Source organism: Manihot esculenta, chromosome 5, assembly GCF_001659605.2.
Source record: "Manihot esculenta cultivar AM560-2 chromosome 5, M.esculenta_v8, whole genome shotgun sequence".
NCBI lineage: Eukaryota > Viridiplantae > Streptophyta > Magnoliopsida > Malpighiales > Euphorbiaceae > Manihot > Manihot esculenta.
Genome location: NC_035165.2, coordinates 6,892,909 through 6,916,256, shown reverse-complemented (window position 1 = coordinate 6,916,256; position 23,348 = coordinate 6,892,909). Strand labels below are relative to the sequence as shown.

General features: G+C 29.0%; 1 protein-coding gene across 1 annotated transcript; it reads right to left on the bottom strand.

The window, feature by feature from the left end:
- Window positions 1-13,917: 13,917 nt before the first annotated feature.
- On the bottom strand, window positions 13,918-14,892 carry LOC110614926. The gene is made up of 4 exons (XM_021756616.1): window positions 14,770-14,892; window positions 14,528-14,647; window positions 14,181-14,287; window positions 13,918-14,063 (listed from the first exon to the last, which is right to left on the bottom strand). The coding sequence occupies exons 1-4, from the start codon at window positions 14,890-14,892 to the stop codon at window positions 13,955-13,957; spliced, it is 459 nt and encodes a 152-aa protein (XP_021612308.1). The 3' UTR covers window positions 13,918-13,954.
- Between the last annotated feature and the right edge of the window lie 8,456 nt (window positions 14,893-23,348).

The following is a 23,348-nucleotide window of genomic DNA, read 5'->3' as shown; positions in this document are numbered from 1 at the left end:
AAATTTTGAGACGCACAACTTTCAAAAGTGTGATAAGGGCCGTAGGCGTGTCACAAAGTTCGATATGAAAATTTCATCGTTTATGGGGTCAATTTTACATTTTAATTATTTTTTAAATATATTTTAAGTATTTTCATAATTTTGTATATTAGAGTTTTGTTTGTATTATAAATAGTCTCCCTTAATTATTAGAAACTCACTTTAAAATTTTTGAGAAATTTTAATAAGACTTTTCGTATTTTAACCTATTTTTTCTCTTATTTTATTTTAGTCAAACGATATTGGTTAAAACTGCCGATGGAATCTAAATAGTCTTTTATCACACTACTTCCTTTTTTTATAATATTTTTATTATTATTTAAAAATTTTAAAATAAATATATCAAGAAAATATAAGATAATAAAAAAATTTTAAAAAGGCGATTTAAATTTTCATTACTTTGATGTAATTCATTTGGTGTATATAAAAATAATTATCACAGTTTTTCATATGAATTACATATATATTGAAATATAAATTTCAATTGTTAATCAAGTCAGAATTTATATATATACAACAACAAATGTACTTGTGCAAAAAAAATTGTTAATCAAGTGGTTTCCACTATGTTTTTAATATAAAAAATTTTAATTAAATATGAACTCGAAATTTTATAATTTAAAAAAAAAAATTATAATGTCAATCAAAAAATTATTCTCATTAATTATTTTAATTTTTATTTTCTTAACATTGAAGAGTGAATACAAATTTGAATAAACAAGTTCTAGATATTAAATTAATTTAATTCGCACCTTATTAATAATAATTTAATTACGTAACAATCAGGTAAGATGATGTACATTCAAAATAGAAATAATGTATCAGGAAATTAGAAATGATTGATTACAAAATCCCAATTTTTTATAGTATGATTTCATTTGATTTTTTCTTTTGCTAAAGATGTTCATCGCCCTGCCCTCCTTGGGGAAAGAAGAGGCAATAATCGAGGGATTGCTCCATAGGATTACAGTAAAAAGATTCAGCAGAGCAGCTAGAAGCCATTTCCCCAGTCCAACTGCTGCAATGATCATCGAATTTCTTGCAAGAGAAACCACTTCCCACAGTCCGTTAACATAGAAGAAAAGTTATATATGGATTGCATTTGCAGGCAGATAGTTACCAGTACCCACAATTTGTCTAGCTTACTGCTAATACGACCAGTACTGAATCTGTGTGGGGTATTGAAATTTGGCTCCCATGCATGGACTAAGTAGAACTTTCATATATTCATCGTGTCCTGGCCGCTCAATGAAGCTAACAAGAGTGCCTGTCACTGAGACTAGCAGTAATGTCGAGCACCGAATCCATACCAGGATGCTGCCGTCAGAAGCTCAATTGTGAGTTTCAAGCTGGTAAAGGTAGTGCATTGCTTGCCTTGGAGTAGTCCTATTGCTGCCACCAACATGAGTTGACTGTGGCAGCTAGATGAAAAGGTTTTTTTGTTTCTGCATATCTTTTAACCTTGCTAACCGCCTTGTCCTCGGCCGTGGCAGCTGAGGAGCTCAGTGAACTTGCCTCTAGGTATTATGAGAGTATCATAGGATTCTACCTCTATCTTATCCTAGTTTGCCTCCGGTGTGAAGCCATGGCCTAGCAAAACAATCAATAGGATTCTAACATGTCGCTTTTGATATGATCATTTCAGATTGAATATGCGAGTATGCATGAGGAATTATTTCGAGTACCATAATCATGAGAAAATATTCTTTATTTCTGGAGTACCACCTGGCATAAATGACGTGTACTTCCAATGAAGAAAATGAAAATTTACAATTTTATTTATCATTGGCATTCCAAAAATTAAATTAGACGGCTAATGATTATTCTTTATTATACAGTGAATTTATTGTATCAGAGATGCATGGGATACCCAAGTAGAATGAACTATGAAAAGGAATAAAATATATATCCATTCCATATCAGCATTTAAAAAGAGAGAGAGCCCTAAGCTCTTGTACATTCAATCCAAAAGTGGGAAAAGCGGAGTGGTACTCTTTTAATAGAATAGAGAGATAATGGATGCAGCAGCACTTAATACTACTAGTAGTACCAGCAGTCGCAATCCTTTTTCTTCCCCTAAATGCCAAGGGCACTTAATCAGTTTTAGTAAAAAACCAGTAAAAGATCAAGAACACAGACAGAAATTAAAAGCAGAGATGAAGCAAAGAAGGGGTGAAAGAGAATTTAATATATATTTATACATATAGAAAATAATTAATGGGCTATCTAGTAAAGCAAACTCAATTCTCAATTAAAATGTTTTTATAGTCTAAGAGATTTTAGACTAAATTTTCTCAAAAAATCCTATTATTTTACATTTACATAATTGCCAATGCATAAAATAGATTCGTAGATATGATAGACTCCATTTTTTAAATATTTTTATTATTATTTAGAAATTCTGAAATATGTACGAAGAGAAATATAAGACAATAAAAAATTTTTAAAAAAAGACGATTTAAATTTCTATTGAATTGATGTTATTCAATTGGTGTATACAAGAATAACCATCATAGTTTTCAATATGAATTATACACGTATATAGAAACATAAATCTAGATATAAAGTTTTTTTTCTTTAAAAAATAAATTTACTAATTTTTTAAAATGTACTTCATTCTGGGTGAGAATCCATTTTAAATTCCATAATAAAAGTTTAAATATGTGTCCAGGAATGAGTTTAAATGATTTCATTCTGAATGAGAGTTAATATAGGCATAAAATATAATTTTTTTTAATATTTGATATGGCATTATCCTAATAAAATGAGTTTATATATATAGCAATTATATCCGCCTTTAAAAACATGTTTGAATTTGAAAATTAATATTAGTGGCGAGTTAAATCATAGTCGAATTTTATGTATAAAGTATTTATTACTTTAATTAATTTAGTATGAAAAATATATTTTATAATAATATTTATAAATTATTTTATATATTTTTATTTAATATTTTTTAAGAAATTTTTAAAAATTTTAAATAAAAAATATTAATGAAAATATTTTTATATAAATTATTAATTAAAATATATAACCAAATAGTTTAGATTAATTTTTTTATATTTTAATGTAAATTCAAATATTAATAATATATTAATCTAATATAAATCAGATCAAATTTAATTAGATTAATTTTAACAATATTTTATCCGTTAAATAATTAAACATAAATAAATATATAAATAATAACAAGCATATATGAGTGAGAAGAAACTTGAAAAATTTTTAGAACACTAAGAACACAAACATATAATTCAATAGCGGAGTTGAAGAAAAGAAGGCTGGAAGAGAAGTTAATATATATAACTAGATTTTGAGGGTTTGTTTAATGAAGAAGACCTACCGTTGTATTAGTCCATTTGTGGTATTGAGTTTCATTCATGATCAAAATAAACAGATGTTACTGTACATATGAAAAATGATTAATAGATAGTTTGTAAAGGAAATTCAATTCTCAATTATAATATTTTACTGTGTAAGAGATTTTAAACTAAATTTTTTATAAAAAAAAACCTGTTATTTTATAATTTTATATATATATATTTTACTAAATCGCCAATGCACCAGACATGATGGATGTGCCGTTTTTTTTATTCTAATGTTTTTATTATTATTTGAATCAATTCATTTGGTATATAAGGAATAACCATCATAGTTTTCCAAGAAACAAAAATCTAGATATAGATGTCTATTTAATTTTTATTTTAGAAAATAAATTTATTTTTTTAAATGACTTTATCCAGAGAATTTATTTTAAAATACACAGTCGAGTTGATTTCATTCTTAAATAAAAGCCGATATATACATGAAATTAAATATTTTTTTGGTATTCATTAAATTCTAATAGAAAGAGTTTCAATAGACTAATTTATTTTTAATAGAATATGGGTTAGATTTAGATATCTCTAATATAGATTACGATGAAGTTTCAATAGACTAATTTATTTTAACCGTTAAATAATTAAAAAATAATAAATGAATAAATAACAAGAACTTATCCATAAGAAATATGAAAATTTTCTAAAAGATTAATAACACAGGCATATAACTCAATAGCAGAGCTAAAAGAAAAGTTGATATATGTAGCTAGATTTTGAGGGTTTGGTTTCACAAACCATATCTACAACTATATTAGTCTATTTGTGGTGGTGAAGGCCATTCATGATCCAAATAACAGATGTTATTGGACATGAGTTACTTTGTAAAGCAAACTCAATTCTTCAGTTATAATTTATTTATTTTTTTTTTTTTTTACAATATAAGAAATTTGAACAAAATTTTCTAAGAAAAATTGTTATTTTTTAATTATTTATTTATATATATACTTTACTGAATTGCCAATGGTCAACTCAAATTTTGAGATATGGTAGATTCACCTGCTTTTTTTCCTAATTGTTTTTATTAATTTTTCAAAATTTTAAGATATCTACATCCAGCTAAATATAAAATAATAAAAAATTAGTGAAAAAAAGACGGTTTAGATTTCTATTGTGCTAATATAATTCATTCGGTGTATCCAAAAATAACCATTATATATCAATTACACACGTAAATAAAAACATAAATTAAAATATTGATATTAATAAAATATTTTTAAATATTTAATCCGACCAAATTTAATAGAATGAATTTAAATAATTATATTTGAGTTTAGATTTAAATTTAAAAAATTAATATAAACAGTAAATTCAGATTAGAGTGCGTCGGGTTTTATGTATTAGGTATTCATTATTCTAATTTATTTATATAAATAATTAATTTAATAAAAAATATATTTTATGATAATATTTATAAATTATTTTATATTTTTCATTTAAAATTTAAATATCTTTTAAAAATATTAAAATTTTTAAATAAAAATTATTAAACATATTTAAATTTTATTAAACAGTAATAATCGATTGAGATAGAATTAAATAATTTAAATTAATTTTTAATTAAATTCGAAGTGAATTAATATAAATAGTATTCGTATACAAAAAATTAATTTTTATGAATATTCTATCCATTTGCATCCCCTTGTATTGCTATAGCATTTAGCACCCATCAAATCCAGTATTGCCCGAGCCAGACCTAACAGCATTAAGCCTTTAAGATATCTCCATTGCTTCTGTTACTTGCATCAATGGCAGAGATAAACAAAGGAGGTGGGAGAGAAGTTGATAATATATGGCTAGATTTTGAGGGTTTAGTTTCATGAATGACACCTGTAGCTATATTGGTCTATGTGTGGGGTGATGGGCCATTCAATTTTTTTTTTTTATTTTAAAAATTTTCTTTACTTTTTTAAATTTTATAATTCAAAATTAATATATGCCTATTTTCTTTTTAAAAAATAAAAAAAAAAACTTTTTTCCCTTGAAAAACGAAATTTAACTAAAGTTTTAAATTGTACCGGAATCAATGATATTATTAAAAATTGATAAAAAAAAATAAATAAGCATAATTTATACTTTTTAACTTATAAGTTTATAACTGGCATTTGATGTTACCTATTACAATTATATCAATTAGAAAAATATTTTTTAGTATAAAAATAGTGAATAATTAGTTATATAATAGAATTAAATATTAATAATTGATTAAATATTGTTTAGTTAATAAAAAAGGTTTTTTCACAAAAATAAATTAATTCTACTTTTACATTTATTAAAAACATAGTTAATATACTTAAAAAATAAATATTGTTTGGTCTTTTCATAATATATTATAAGTTTATATCAATATATTAAAATTAAATAATTCTAAATATTAAATTATTTTAAAATTAATTAATTTTATTTTTAATACATTTCAAATATAAGTATATCAATAAATTAATAAATAAATTATATTTAAAAAATAACTTATAATAAATAAAAATAAAATAAATCTATAACTATAAAACAGACGGAATATCAAAATTTGCCATCTTAAATTAAAATTCTGGTTTAGCCACTAGGGCCATTCATGACCAAAATAAACAGATGTTATTGCACATATGAAAAATATTAATAGATTACCTAGAAAGGCAAACTCAACTTTCAATAACAACCTTTTTAGAGTCTAAGAGATTTTGGACTAAATTTTATTAAAAACACTTAATATTTTATAATTTTTTATGTATGTGTTTTACTTAGTTATTAATGCACACCTTAAATTTTCAGATATTGTAGATCTGCCCCTTTTTTTTATTTTTTCTAGTGTTTTTATTATTATTTGAAAATTCTAGAGTATGTACACCAAAAAATATATAAGACAATAAAAAATTTAGTGAAAAAAAAATTTAAAATTCTATTGTATTAATGTAATTCATTTGGTATATACAAGAATAACCATCATAATTTTTTATATGATTTATATATATATATATATATATAAACCTAAATCTAGATATAGGTGTCGTTTTTTTAAAAAACAAATAAATTTACTAATTTTTTTAAAATGACTTCATTCTTCTACTAATTTTTGTTAAGTAACTTCATTCAGAGGGGTTTGAATATGTGCACATGAATGGGTTTAAATGACTTCATTTTAAGCGAAAGCCAATATGTGCATAGGATCCTTTTTTTTTGCTCATTGAAAGTGGTGTCCAATTTATTAATAAAAGAATAAGAGAATGTGAAGAGGTGGATGTGCAAGTGTACTAAACTAGTGAATATGGGAAAATGTGCAAGCATGCTATTGAAACTAGTGAAAGTGGAAAAATGTACAAACATGCTTTGAAACTTGCAAATGCATTAATGTACTTTTGAAACTCGTTGCGAGCATTCATGTGCGGTTGAAACTTGTGAAGGTAGGTAGACTTTTTTCTCCATAAGTTTTTGATTTTTTTACTTATTTGCTCCAAGGATAAGATTTATATAAGAGATGAGGAGAAAAAAAAAATATATGAGATTGATTCAATTGGAGAGATGGATTGATTCAATCAGAGAGACTGATTGATTCATTTAGAGAGAGTGTGCATAACTTTTGAAAAGAATTTTTTTTTCTTTGAAATTTTTGCACAAATGTTACAAGGAAATTTAAGGTGTAATCTTTCTTATTACTATTGAGTTTAGCTAGTATTAATATTCAAATATATCTAAAAAAAAATTATTTTTCTACTGTGTTGTGGGTGGAAAAATAGTTTGGGTATTCCTTGTATTAGAGATCTCTTATTTGTAAGCAACATGAGAGTGATTGTACTAGCTTTTATTAATAGTGAATTTTGATTTGAAGTTTGATCCGTGATTTTTTCCTCTACACAAGAGGGTTTTCCACGTAAATTTTGGGTTCTCTATTTGTGCTTGATATTTTAATTTATTGTATTTTCTTTTGTATTTTTTATACGCATCTTAGTTTACACAATTATTCTTATTGACTGACCCCCAACAAGTGATATTAGAGTCTAATTGATTATTCCGATGTGGGTATAATTGTGTAAATTAAGATAAATCACTTAACAGATTCCAATAATCAAATTGTCGGCTACAAATTATTCAATTAAAAAGTCAATGATGGAGGATTATCTCTATTACAAGGATGTATTCGATCCTATTAAATTGGATGTTGACAGGTCTGATGAAAAATCTAATGATGACTGGAAGAAACTATACATAAAGACTATGGAAAATATTCAGTATTTATCCTCACATCAGCAATAAAGTTAGTGCACAGGTTTTATGGAAGAAACTGAAAGATATGTACGAGAGGAAGAATGCTAAAAAAAGGCCTCTACAATCAGGAGGCTAGTGAACTTAAAGCTTAGAGAATGACACTTTATTGCAGATCATTTGAATGGATTTCAAGATTTGGTGAATCAGCTAATTACCATGAAGATAGAACTTAATGATGAACTCTAAACTTTACTTCTCTTGAGTTCTTTGCTAGAAAGTTGGGAGACTTTGATAGTGTCACTTAGTAACTCTGCTCCTAACGGTGTATTAACTTTGCAGATGGTCAAAGATAGCATACACAATGAAGAGATTAGGCGCAAAGACATGAGTGTAGATACTTCACAGGCTCTTGTCACAGAGAACAGGGATCGAAGTAAGAGTAGAGGTCCTAAGGGACATAGTAAATCCAGAGGCAAGTCACAAACAAAAGGAAAATTTAGTTGCTATCACTGTGGCAAGGAGGGTCATATCAAAAGAAATTATAAGCTTTCAAAAGAGAATAAAATGATGAAAAGATTCAGAAGAATGAGAAGAATCAAAAGAAGTCAGATGATGAAAATACAGCTGCCACAATATGTGATGAAGATACATAATTAATAGGGCTTTTCTTTGAAGATGATCAATGTAATATTGTTGCAGATCCTTACATTGAATGGATTATTGACTCAGGAGTATGTTATCATGCTATATCTATGAGAAATATTTTTTCTGAATACACACCAAGAAAAATTGGCCAATAATATCAATTATGTTGTTATGGTGAGAGTTGGTGCTGTGCATGTCCAAATTGATTTGGGTTGCAAATTGACATTGAAAGATGTGCGACATGTACCAAATCTATGTATAATTTTGATGTCTACTCATTTTTTGGATTTAGATGGTTACCATAGCTATATTGATAATAAAAAATAAAAGTTGATCAGGGGTTCTATGATGGTGGCCATAAGCAAGTCTTTTAATAAACTATTGAAGACTCAACTGAAGCTGCTTGATACTGAATTAAATACAATTGAAGATGATACTTCAACAGACATGTGGCATAAAAGACTAGCTCATATTAGTGAGAAAGGGCTGAAGATTTTGGCAGAGAATTCTTTCATTCCCTCTGCTAAAGGTATAAATTTAAACCCTTATGATATTTATTTATTAGGAAACCAAAATAGAGTTTCTTTTAGTAGCACTTCTAAAAGAAAAGAAAGAGTATTTAATTTGGTATATTTTGATGTTTGTGGTCCCATTGAGACAAAAAGTATTAGAAGCATTAGATTTTTTGTAACTTTTATTGATGATGCTTCACGAAAGTTATGAATGTTTATTTTAAAAATAAAAGACCAGGTTTTTCAATGCTTCAAGAAGTTCCATGCCATGGTTGAAAGAGAAAAATGTGTCTCTTTGAAATGTCTCCGCAGTGACAATGAAGGTGAATACATGTCAGAGGAGTTTGAAGCCTATTGCTCTGAGCATGGCATTAGACATGAGAAGACGGTCCCTGGCACCCTGTGGCACAATGGTGTGGCTGAAAGAATAAACAGAACCATCATTGAGAAGGTCAGGTGCATGTTAAAGATGACAAATCTACCTAATCATTTTAGGGAGAAGCTTTACTCACAACCTATTATATATTGAATTGATCTCCATAAGCTCCATTGGATTATGACATTCCTAAGAGAGTGTGGACTAAAAAAGAGGTATGCTATTCTCATTTGAAAGTATCTAGGTGCAAAGCCTTTGTGCATGTGCCAAAGAAGCAGAGACAAAAGCTTGATGATAAAGCTACTCAGTGCATTTTTCTGGGTTATGGAGATTTTGAGTTCGGGTACAGGCTATGGGATCCTGTTAAGAAGAAAATTTTCAAATCAAGAGATGTTGTATTTCATTAGCATAAAATTCTTCCAGATTCTAAGGCAATTAATAAGTCAAGTGCAGATATATAATTGCTCCTTCACCAGTATCTCCCTCAACTACTCATGCCGTAGAAGGAGAATTGAATGAAGAACCTGTGATAGATGCCAACACCAATTAATATTGATGATGAACATGTAGAGAATGTTGAGCAGGGAAAGCAGCCACATTCACCATAAGTTGAAGGGTCTCAACTTAGAAGATCTTCTAGAGGGTATCATCCATTTACTAGATATCTCAGTTCTGAGTATGTTACTCTTGCGGAAGAAGGAGAGCCAAAAAGCTTTCAAGAGTTTTAAACTCATAAAGAAAGGGCTCATTGAATAAATTCAATGCAAGAGGAGATGAATTCCTTGAAGAAGAATAATACATATGAGTTGGTTGAACATCCAAAAGGCAAGAAGCCATTGAAGATTAAATGGGTGTTTAAATTGAAGAAAGATGGTGATAAGCTTGTTATGCATAAAGCTCGTCTAGTTGTGAAGGGTTTTAATAAGAAGAATGGAGTTGATTTTGATGAAATTTTCTCTTCTGTTGTAAAGGTGAACTCTATTAGAGTAATTCTTGAATTAACTACAAGTTTGGATCTTGAACTTGAATAGTTAGATGTAAATATTACTTTTCTTTATGGTGATTTAGAGGAGAAAATCTATATGGTTCAGCCATAAGGATTTGAAGTGAAAGGAAATGAACACATGGTTTGCAGATTGAATAAGAGTTTGTATGGATTGAAACAGGCTCTTAGGTAATAGTATAAGAAGTTTGATTCTTTCATGGTAAGTCATGGATACACCAGAACATATGCAAATTATTGTATGTATTTTAAATTATTTCATGATAATAACTTCATTATCCTTTTACTCTATGTGGATGATATGTTGATAGTAGAGCAAGATGCTAAAGTGATTAATGGATTGAAAAAAGAATTATTCAATTCTTTTAACATAAAGGATCTTGGCCAAGCTTGACAAATTTTGTGCATGGAAATTGTCTGTGATAGAAAAGTAAAGAAGTTGTGGTTGTCACATGAAAAGTATGTTGAAAGGGCCCTAAACAGATTTAATATGAAGAATGCTAAGCCAGTTAGTACTCCTCTAACTAATCACTTTAAGATTAGTAAGAAGAGTTGTCATTCTATTTAAGAAGAAAAGAAGCAGATGACATATATTCCCCACTCCTCTGCAGTTGGGAGTTTAATGCATGTTATGGTTTATACTCGACTAATTATTGCACATGCAAATGGTTTAGTCAGCAGATTTCTTTCTAATTCAGGAAAAGTGCATTGGGAAGCTATAAAGTGGATTTTCAGATATTTGAGAGGTGGCTCAAAAATGTGTTAATGTTTTAGCAATTTAAAACCAGTTTTGGAGGGATTTACATATGCAGACATGGTAGGTGATCTTGATAGTAGAAAGTCTACTTCTGGATATATATTTACTTTCGCAAGGGGAGCTTTATCGTGACAGTCTAAATTGCAGAAAACTGAAGCAGAACACATTACAGCTACTGAAATTGCAAAAGAGCTATTATGGTTAAAAATATTTCTACAGGAGTTGGGTATAAAACAAGATGAGTATGTGGTTAACTGTGACAATCAAAGTGTTTTGGGTTTAAGCAAGAATGCCACATATCATTGCCGCACTAAATATATTGATGTAAGGTACCACTGGTTTCATGATGTAGTGAATACAAAAAAATTGAATTGAAAAATATTCACACTGAGAATAATATTACTGATATATTAACTAAGTTAGTGACTCTAGACAAACATCAGTTATGCTCCAAGACAGCAGGACTTATCTCCATTGGTTAAAATAGGGAGAGATTATTGATTGTAAAGTGAGGTCAAGCTCAATAATAAAAAGAAGAGGAGGATGTGAAGAGGTGCATTTGCAAGTGTGCCATTGAAACTAATGAAAATGGAAAAGCGTGTAAACATGTCTTGAAACTTGTAAATATATTCATGTGTCTTTAGAACTCATTGCAAGCATTAATATACTGTTGGAACTTGTGAAGCTAGGTATACTTTTTTTTTTCTATAAGTCTTTAGTTTTTTTACTTATTTGCTCCAATAATAAGATCTATATAAGAGATGAGCAATAGTGTTTGTATTATTATTTGCAAATTTTGAACTATCTAATCCAAGAAAAATATAAGGTAATAAAAAATTAGTTAAAAAAGACTATTTAAATTTTCATTGCGTTTGATTTAATTTATTCGGTGTATATAAGAAACATAAATTTAGATATAAGTGTTTCTTTATTTTTTTTAAATAAAACAGATTTGATAAGCACTAGAACAGGTTTAGATGACTTCGGTCTAAACGAGGGTTAATATGTAGACAAAATTAAGTATTCTGATTAAATATTAATAAAATAAATTTGGATTGATATAATTAAGTATGAAATGAGTTTAGATTTAAAAATTGATATAAACATATATAGGACATTAATTATCCGAATCTGATTATATAAATAATTAATTAAATATAAAAATATATTTTATAATAATATTTATAAATTATTTTATTTATTTTTATTTAAAAATTAAAATTAAAATTTTTTAAAAATATTATAATTTTTAAATAAAAAATATTAATAAAAAATATTTTCTATGCAAATTATTAATGAAAGTATATTTGATTAAACATATTTGGATTTTATTTAAGTGGTAATAATCATATTTAAAATAAATTTAAATAATTTAAATTAATTTTATATTAATAATATAAATCAACGCAAATTTTTCTCTTTAATTTTTTATGTCTCGATACTCTCGCATTTTTCTTTTCCTTAAATCTAACTTTTTCTTTTTCTTTTTTCATAGAAGACGATCTACGTCAACTATCGATGAAAAAGAATATATTGTTGTCTCTATTAAAAGTTTTAGAGATTCATATAAATTAATTTTTGCCGGTATTTTATTTGTCAAATAATTATAAATTAATAAATAAATAAATGACAGCAAGAATATGATTCAGTGGCTGAGAAGAAACCTCAAAAATACCTAAAAGATAAGATCACAGACATAACTCAATAGCAAAGATGAGGAGAAAAGGGGGTGAAAGAGAAGTTGATATATATATAGCTAGATTTGAGGGTTTGGTTTCATGAACCCATTCATGGGTGTTGATGAGGGATTATTCATTATTAAAATAAACATATATTATCCTACATATGAAAATGATTAATAGGTTATCGTCTTGTAAAGTAAACTTAATTCTCAATTATAATTTGTTTACTATGTAAGAGATTTTAGATTAAATTTTATATTAAAAAAATCCTACTATTTTAATATTTTTTATGTATGTATTTTACTGAATTGTCAATGCACAACTCAGATATGGTAGACCCATTCGTTTTTTCTAGTTTTTTTTATTATTATTTGAAAATTCTAGGATATATACATTAAAAAAATATAAAATAATAAAAAAATTAGTAAAAGATAAACTATTAAAATTTTTATTGTATTGATGTAATTGATTTGATGTATACAAGAATAAACATCATAATTTTTTATAAGAATTATATATGTATTAAGACATAAATTTAGATATAAATATTTTTTTCCTTTTAGAGAATAAATTTATTAATTCTTTTAAATGACCTATTATGGGTGAAAACCCATTTTAAAATTTATAATAAAATAAATTTGAATATATATATAGGATCAAGTATTTAAATTTTTATTGTGTTGATATAATTTATTTGGTGTATATAAAAATAACCATCACAGTTTTTCATATGATTATACATATATATAAAAATATAAATCTAAATATAGGTTTTTTTAAAAAAAATAAATTTACTAATTTTCTTGAATTACTTTATTCTAAATGAGAATCAATTTTAAAATCCATATCCTCTGCATATTAATTATAAGTATATTTTTAATAAAAAAATGCCAGAACTTATATATATAACAACAAATGTACTTTTGCAAAACCATAATATATATATTTTTTTAATATAAAAAATTTTCAATTAAATATAAACTCGAGATTTTAGTCTTAAAAAATGACTTTTGTGTCAATAAAAATAAATTATTTGTGTGTGAATTTGAAATTATTTATAAAAATATATATTGTCATATCAAATCTGCTCTAAAAAATTTTTGAATAAATAAAATGATTTAATTTGAAATCTATAATTTATTAACAATTTATAGTAAAACTAAATTGAAACCATAAATTTCAAATGTAGGCACGCAATGCAAACATAACATTAAATCAGTCCAATACTGAAAGAAAAGCATATCTGGGAAATAAATTTCCCAATCTGTTTTTTATTGATGAGGAGAACTCCATTTCATAGGATAGAGAGATAATGGCGGCGGCGGCGGCGGCGGCGGCGGCGGCAGTATCATGTAATACTATATTAATTGCTCCCTCTCCTTGCTCTCTTCCTCCTTTCCTCATTTGCTTCACTTGAAAAGTAGTTTCCTTGGGTGATTATTGTTCCTGTCTCTTCCCCCTTCTTATTATCCCTTCATTATTTTCACACACATTCGATATTATCATTCAAATACAACTTTTAATAATAAAAAAATTTACAGATCGAATCTAAATTTATTTTTAAAAAAATCTATTTAGTATTTACTTACCTAGCATACAAATCATTGAAATAAGCCTTAACAAGAAAAGGAGGGGCGACAATTGCATCAAATTCATTTTGATCAACATTCTCATAGTTGCCATCATCATACTCCACCTGCGTATAAGAAAACACCTTGTATTTATTCATGAGCAGTTCATCTTAATATCAAAGAAACTATAAATATACCAATTTTTTCAACAGAAAATAAGGTATATGAAATCGCAAATTAATTATAAATTGATATATTTATATAGTTAGTCTCGAAAAATTATTAAATATATCGACGATTAATTATTAAATATGAGATAGATTATGTATCGATGAATGTAAATTAAAGAGAGAAAGAATTCAAACCTTGAAGCATTTAGCGGCAGCATCAAAGGCTACAACACTGCCCATGTGTCTCCGACCATCAATCACTTTAGTTACAACAATTCCAATCTTTTCTCTTCCTTTAATAATCATGTCATTTTCCTGAAAGACATGTAATAGAACGCCAAAAGAAAATCATAGCAAAATAAAATCAGATTATATGTAAAGTGTAGGGCTCAATTCTATGCATATCAACAAGGTCTGCTGATAAATAAATTCTTTACTTCCATCTCGGATCTCCTTATAGCCGGCAAGGCAAGAACACATCTCCAGCCTCCTTTATTCTCCACTTCCTCTTCCTTTTTAATGCCAAAAGATGAAGAGCTCACCAGTTCATTTGAGTCCATTGATCCTTCTGTTGTATATAAATAGTGCATGCGTCACAAATCTGTAGTATTACTATGATCTTTTGAAGCTTCAAACTGAATAATTTCATTACTAAATGAAGCAAAACAGATGAATTTACTACCGGATATCTGTAGTAATCGGGAAAAACTTCATTAAGGAATCGTCTGATTCCAGAAGGAGGGCGAGAGAATTCATCTATATTCAGATTAGCCTTCCTGATATCACATGAACTTTAGGGTTTTGCAGCAAATTTACCTTTTACATATTATTTTAGGACAAAAATGTCTATTACATACTTCAAAGATAATCCAAGTGTCATGATAAGAGTTTAATTTAGACTTGATTACTTAGGAATGTAAAGATATATAGCTTATTTTATTGCATTATGACTAATATATGATATTTTGTTGAATGGTGGTGGCTAACCCTTTTTAGAATATTCTGATTTTCTAATTATAATTAATATTTTTATTAGATTTTATGCTGCAAATCAAATCTCTCTTATTATGTTTAAAATGTCCATGTATTAATTAATAAAAAAATTATTCTTTATGTATTTTAATTTTTTATACATTAATGAATTTTTAGAATTTTAAAAGCGAAAATTTAAATTAACTAATTATTTAATAGATTTAATTAATTTTTTAAAGAGAAAATTTTTATGTGAATAAAAAAATTATATAATTTTATTTATAAAAGAAATTAAGTGCATTAAAGGCATAAAAAATAATATTTATATATTATTTTATATATTTTAATTTTTACGTGATAACGAATTTTTAAAATTCTACACGCGCGAGAAAAATTAATTAATTATTTAATAGATTAATTTTAAAATTTTACGTGCGTAAAAAACTAATTAGTTATTTAATAGATTTAATTAATCTCAAATTTATAAGTGAATCATAAAATATGTGATTTTGATATATATAACTTTCTCATCACTTGAGATGTTTTGTTTTTTTTATTTAGATCAAAAGTTTTAGATTATAATTTTGTTCTTCTAAAATTTAAAAAAAAAATCATAAAATTTATTGAAAAATCAGTATGAAAGGCTTTATGAAAAGATCAAATCAAGCCGTCTATGACTGTGATCGGAGAAGATAAGTAAATAAACAACTAAAAACCATTAATGTCATGCAGGTGCATCAAGATATCTAATTTATCTCACCTTTCATTTCCCCTTTGTTGTCAATTTCCCTAAAGTTGCTCATTTTCAGATCTGCAAAACTCCTAATCAAATCAAATAATAAAAAATAAACAAATAAATAACAGCAAGTCATTAATTAAACATGATTTAATAGCTGAGAAAAACCTGAAAAACCCCTAAAAGATCAAGAACACAGCCACACAACTCAATAGCAGATATGAAGCAAAGATGGAGTGAGAGAGGAGTTGATATATATAATTAGATTTTGAGGGTTTGGTTTCATGAATGACATCTGTAGCTATATTAGTCTATGTGGGGGCCATTCATTATCAAAATAAACAGACGTTATTGCACATGTGGAACAACCTTTTTACAGTGTAAGAGATTTTAGACTAAATTTTTTGTTTAATATATATATATTTTACTGAGTTGTCAATGCACAACCTAAATTTTCTGATTTTTTTTAATAATATTTTAATATTATTTGGAAATTATGGGATTATAACACTAGGGGAAATATAAAAAATTAAAAAAACTTAGTAAAAAAAAGACGATTTAACTTTGAACCAATGCTAATTGTTGAATTGTCTTATCCTTTATTTTTACATTGTATTGGTGTAATTTATTTGGTGTATACAAGAATAATTACCACTATTTTCCATATGAATTATATATATATATGGAAACATAAATCTAGATATAGGCTTTTTTTTTTCCTTTTGAAAAATAAATTTACTAGATTTTTTAAATGATTTTATTCTAAATGAGAATCCAATTTAAAATCCATATATGTGCATATTAATTATAAAAAAAAATGCCAGAATATATATATTGAACTTCAATTAAATATAAACTCAGAGATTTTATAGTCTTAAAAATTATTTTAATGTCAATAAAATAATTTTCTCATTAATTACTTTAACCTTTATTTTCTTAACATTATGTATATTGAAGAGTAAATACAAATATGAATAAAAAAGTTTTAGATATAAAATTTAAGTGTTAAATTAATTTAAGTCCTTATTTACGTGAAAATTAGATGAAATAATACAAAATTAGAAATAATAAACAGCGTAATTATATATATTAGAAAATTATAAATAATAAGAATTGATAATTACAAAATTTGTAGGCAGGTAGTTGCCAGTACACAAAATTTTTCTAGCTTGCTGCTAATACGACCAGTACTGAGTTTGTGTGGGATCTTGAAATTTGGCTCTCATGAGTGGACTAAGTACAACTCTCGCGTATTCAACGCGTCCTGCCAACTCAATGGAGCTAAGTAGATTGCTGTCATTGAGATTGGCAGTAATCTCAAGTGTTACAGAATAAAAGAGAAATGGTAGTTAACTTGTAATCCAAATGTATTTATCTTATTGGTTAGAATAGCTCAGTCTCTTTTTTTTTTCTTTTTCTTCTTTGTATATAAAGCCTCTTCTATCAATGAGAAATCCATCAATTCTTCTCTCCATTTAACGATTCCTTTTTTGTTATGGTATCAGAGCTCTTCTGCTTCCATAACCATCTTCTACTTCGATAATCGTTTTCCGTCTTCTCAGAAAATTTTTTCTTTTCTTCTCCTTTTCTTTTTCAATGGCGAATCAACCTGTTGTTGCCGTGAATCAAGTGAATGACTACTTGCAAAATCCATCCAATCCATACTATCTTCATCCTAATGAGAATCCGTCACTTGTACTCGTGTCCACTCTTCTCAATGAGAAGAACTATCACCCTTGGGCTCGTGCTATGAAGATGGCATTATTATCCAAAAACAAATACAGATTTGTTGATGGAACTCTACCAGCACCACCGATTGCAGATCCGATGCGCGTTGCTTGGCAAAGATGCAACACAACAGTTTCATCTTGGATTACAAGATCCTTATCTTCTTCCATCGCACAGAGTATCATATGGATTGATTCAGCAGCTGAGATCTGGAAAGATCTTCAAGAAAGATTTTCACAAGGAGACATTTTCAGAATTTCAGATCTGCAGGAAGAAATATATGCCTTCAAACAAGGTGATCGTACTGTCACTGAATATTTTACAGAACTCAAGATACTATATGATGAGTTAATGAATTTCAGACCTATACCTGTTTGCACATGCACTGATCCTTGTGCTTGTGGTGCTGTGGCAAAATTTACTACATATCAGAAAAATGACTATGCAATTCGCTTCCTTAAAGGACTGAATGATAGATTCACTCATGTTAGATCTCAAATTATGCTTATAGATCCTTTGCCTTCCATAAATAAAGTTTTCTCACTAGTTGTACAGCAAGAGAGACAGTTGGATCTTGGTGAAAATGTGAAGGTATTTGTTAGTGCAAAGGCATCAAATCTTGAAGGAAACTCTCAAAGAGCAACTAGTTTTAATCAGTCACAGAACATAAATGCTTTCTATAAAAATCCTTCTAGCAATGCAAAGGTGTGCACCTACTGTGGAAAGCAGAGGCATACTGTGGATACATGCTATAAGAAACATGGATTCCCTCCTGGTTTTAAGTTTAGAAACTCATCTATCAATCAGATTGCAGTGCATGATGCTCCTAAAACAGATGAGAGTGTACAGTCGTATCAGATGCCGGCAACTATAAATTCTGGTGGATCATGTGCTCCTTTTACTCAAGAGCAAATCCAGCAGTTATTAGCTTTAATTCAACCTTCAGATTTAGCAGTTTCACACACCACTAACCAAGTCAGTACTAGTAATGCTTCAGTCTCAATTCCCACAGGTAATTCAGTCTCACTGTCATGTTTTTCCAAGTCTCATTTTTTGCTCTTAGACACAGGGGCAACAAATCATATTTATTTTTCTCTGTCTCTTTTCTCTTCTTACAAAAGAATTCACCCTATTCATGTCAAGTTACCAAATGGTGAGCAGCTAATATCACATTTTTCAGGCACAATTAGCCTTAATGATGATCTCTGCCTCACAAATGTCCTTTATATTCCTTCCTTTACTTTCAATCTAATCTCAGTCACTAAACTTACTGCTGCTCTTAAATGCTGCTTGGTGTTTGGCAACAATTATTGTCTCATTCAGGCAATGAAGCCCTGGAGGATGATTGGTACAGCTAAGGTCGAGGAAGGCCTATATGTGTTGCATCAAAAGAATATTAATCAGGTTTCTCAAGCTGCCAGCAGCATTGGTTCTCACTCCTTTAGTGTTTGGCATTATAGATTTGGTCATCCATCTACTTCTAGACTCAAAGTTTTGCATTCCAAATGTCCATCTATACTTGTGGATCATATATCAGATTCTTGTGATATATGTCATTTAGCTAAACAAAAGAGAATACCTTTTCCTGTTAGCCAATCCCAAACTACTAAACCTTTTGACATTGTACATGTGGACATTTGGGGCCCAGTTTCTACTGTTTCAATAAATGGAGATAAGTATTTCCTTACTTTGGTGGATGACTACAGTAGATATACATGGATATATTTGATGCAGAATAAGTTCGAAGCAAGAAAATTATTACAGAATTTCATTCAAATAGTGGAGGTTCAGTTTGAAACAAGTTTGAAAAAGATAAGAAGTGATAATGGTCCTGAATTTAACATGCCTGAATTCTATCACAGTAAGGGAATTATACATCAAACAACATGTGTAGAGACCCCTCAACAGAACGCAATAGTGGAAAGAAAGCACCAACACATCCTTAATGTGGCAAGAGCTCTTTTGTTTCAATCCCATCTCCCTAAATCTTTTTGGTCCTATTCTGTTCTTCATTCAGCTTTTCTTATCAACAGAATTCCAACTCCCATCTTACAAGATAATTCACCTTTTGAGGCTTTACTTTTGAAACCTCTAGATTACTTGCAACTGAAAGTCTTTGGCTCTATGTGTTATGCATCTACTCTTGTATCAGGGAGGACCAAATTTGATCCAAGAGCCAAGAAATGTGTGTTTCTTGGTTATAAGGATGGCACTAAAGGTTTTATTGTGATGGATTTGAAGACCAGACAGATATTCTTATCCATAAATGTTACTTTTCAAGAACATGTATTTCCATACTCAGACTTATGCAGCAATAAGGTTATTATCCACCATGAGCATTCTGATCTTGACTATTTCGATTCTGTTCAATTGCCTAGTTTTGTTGATATTCCTGAGTCTCCTTCTGCCACTGAGTCTTCTTCTACTATTGAGTCTCAGTTAGATCCTGAGCCTCATAGTGAGTCTTCAATTCCTCTCACAAGAGTCTCTCAAAGGATAAAGAAATCACCTGCTTATTTACAAGATTATCATTGCAATTCAACATCTTCCAACTTCAATATGTCTCAATCTCCTAGTGTCCTTTATCCTTTATCTTCTGTCATTTCATATGATTCTTTGTCACCATCACACTTGCACTTTACTCTAAGCATTTCTAGTACTACTGAACCCAAAAATTATACAGAAGCTGTTAAATCTGAGGAGTGGAGAAAAGCTATGGCTGCTGAGATTTTTGCCTTGCAGCAAAATCAGACATGGTTGTTGGTAGATTTGCCTATAGATAAGAGTCCCATTGGCTGTAAATGGGTGTACAAAATTAAACAAAAGGCAGATGGCAGCATTGAAAGATACAAGGCTAGATTAGTAGCTAAAGGCTATACACAAACTGAGGGCATAGACTATTTTGACACTTTTAGTCCCGTAGCTAAAATGACCACAGTAAGGATCTTATTGGCTTTGGCTTCTATTCATCAATGGCATTTACAGCAATTAGATGTCAACAATGCCTTTTTACATGGAGATTTAAATGAAGAGGTTTATATGGTTCTTCCACCTGGTTTTAAAGCTGATAGTCCAAATAAAGTCTGTAAGTTACAAAAATCTTTATATGGACTTAAACAGGCTAGCAGGCAGTGGTTCTTCAAATTGTCTCAAGCCCTTACTACTTGTGGTTATTGCCAATCCAAAGCTGATTACTCTTTGTTTGTTAAAAGAAATTCAGAATCATTTACAGCCATTCTGGTCTATGTTGATGACCTAATTCTTGCTGGAAATGATTTAGTTGAAATTAACTCGATGAAAGTTTTTTTAGATTCTACTTTCAAGATTAAAGACTTGGGCACTCTTAAATTCTTCCTGGGACTAGAAGTTGCTAGGACTAAGGCTGGCATATCCCTCTGTCAAAGAAAATATGCACTAGAACTTCTTTCAGAAACTGGATTTCTTGCAAGCAAACCTGCTAAGAGTCCTATGGATCCAGCTTTGAAATTATCAAAAGACAAAGGTGATCCATTGCCAGATACTTCCTCTTATCGAAAACTTGTTGGCAAACTGATCTATCTAACTACCACCAGACTAGATTTATGCTATGCTACCCATCAGTTAAGTTAGTTCATTTCATCCCCAACCACTGATCATCAATAGGCTCTTCGAAGGGTATTGAGATATATTAAAGCTTCTCCTGGACAGGGATTATTCTTTCCTTCTGCTTCTGCTCTCAAACTTACAGCTTTTAGTGATTCAGATTGGGGAGGATGTGAGGATACTAGAAGATCTATCACTGGTTATAATGTATTTCTTGGAAAGTCTCTAATTAGCTGGAAATCTAAGAAACAAAGTGTTGTTTCTCGTTCTTCTTCTGAGGCAGAGTATAGGGCACTTGCTGCTACCACTTGTGAACTTCAATGGATTCTTTATCTGTTACAGGATCTACATGTCACTACTCTTTGCCAACCAGCAGTAATTTACTGTGACAATCAATCCGCTCTTCACATAGCAGCTAATCCAACATTCCATGAGCGCACAAAACATATAGAGATGGATTGCCATGTTGTTAGGGACAAAATTCAACAAGGTATTATCAAGCTTTTGCCCGTCCAATCTTCTGACCAACTTGCTGATCTGCATACCAAAGCGCTTGGTATAATTCCCTTCCAGATCTTATTATCCAAGCTCGGAGTGATAGACATTCACTCTCCAGCTTGCGGGGGGGTGTTACAGAAGAAAAGAGAAAGGGTAGTTAACTTGTAATCCAAATGTATTTATCCTATTGGTTAGAATAGCTCAGTCTCTTTTTCTATTGGTTAGAATAGCTCAGTCTCTTTTCTTTTTCTTTTTCTTCTTTGTATATAAAGCCTCTTCTATCAATGAGAAATCCATCAATTCTTCTCTCCATTTAACGATTCCTTTTCTGTTATCAAGAACCAAATCTACACCAGGCTGCGCCCATGAGATGCAACCTGCAAGCTCAAATATGGGTTCCAAGCTGGTAGAGGCTGTTCATTGCTTGCCTTTAGATAAGTCCTGCTGCTGCTACCGACATGAGCTGACTGTGGAAGCTAGAAAAGGTTTTACTGACCACCTTGCTATTGGCGCTGGCTGCTGAGGAGCTCAGTGAACCTGCCTCCAGGTATATATTATGAGGTTATTATAGGATTCTACCGCTATCACATCCTAGTTTGCCTCCAGCAATGGCCCAGTGATGCAATCATAGGATTCTAACATCTCGCTTGATATGATCAAAGACTGTGCCGTCAATGCAAAACAAACTCGAGACTCCTTTCAAATATGAATTACACATGTTGCTCATCTAAGAGGCTAGTTTATTAAGAATTATCAGAGGTAAAACAAGATTAAAGATCTCTGTTTTCTGAGATAGAAAGATTATGTAATCCCAGTCAACCTGTATGAACGAAGCCCAAGCAACCATAGATGACAGTGAAGCATGTATCACCTGATCGCTTGCTGGGAGAGGCGCAGTCAACCTGTAAACCTAATGATTGAAGCATAAATAATGGCATAATCCCTTCATAATCTTCATGAAGATTATCTTCATATTTTAAATGCCTATTGCACCAAAAAAATTTAAATCCAAACTTTTACGTAAATTCTCAATTATATCTATTTATTTAATTTTTATATAAAATAACAGAACCTTTAAAATTAATTGGAATTATATTTATTTCTTTAAATCAATTTTAACTAAACAGGAGTTTATCTATCGGCATATATATCGCATGATTAAACTCTTTAATTAATAGTTAACACTTTATCTCATTTTTCTTCAATGTGGCTTCAGTGAAACTTTATTTAATATTGAACCAAACACATAATAAAATTTTAGAAAATACTCAAATAAACTTATGTAACTTCTCATTTTTAAGTTCAAAAACAGAACAAAATGTCTTGCATGGCGATTATCGTATGCTTGCTCACGTTGAACTTATTAACTTATTTTTATTTTTTAAAATGGTAATCAAATTAGTTTGAATTTCTCGATATCGATAGCAACAAATGATCTATAAACCTATGAAAATAGATAAATTTATTTTTAATTAAAATTAATTTAGAGATCATTAATTG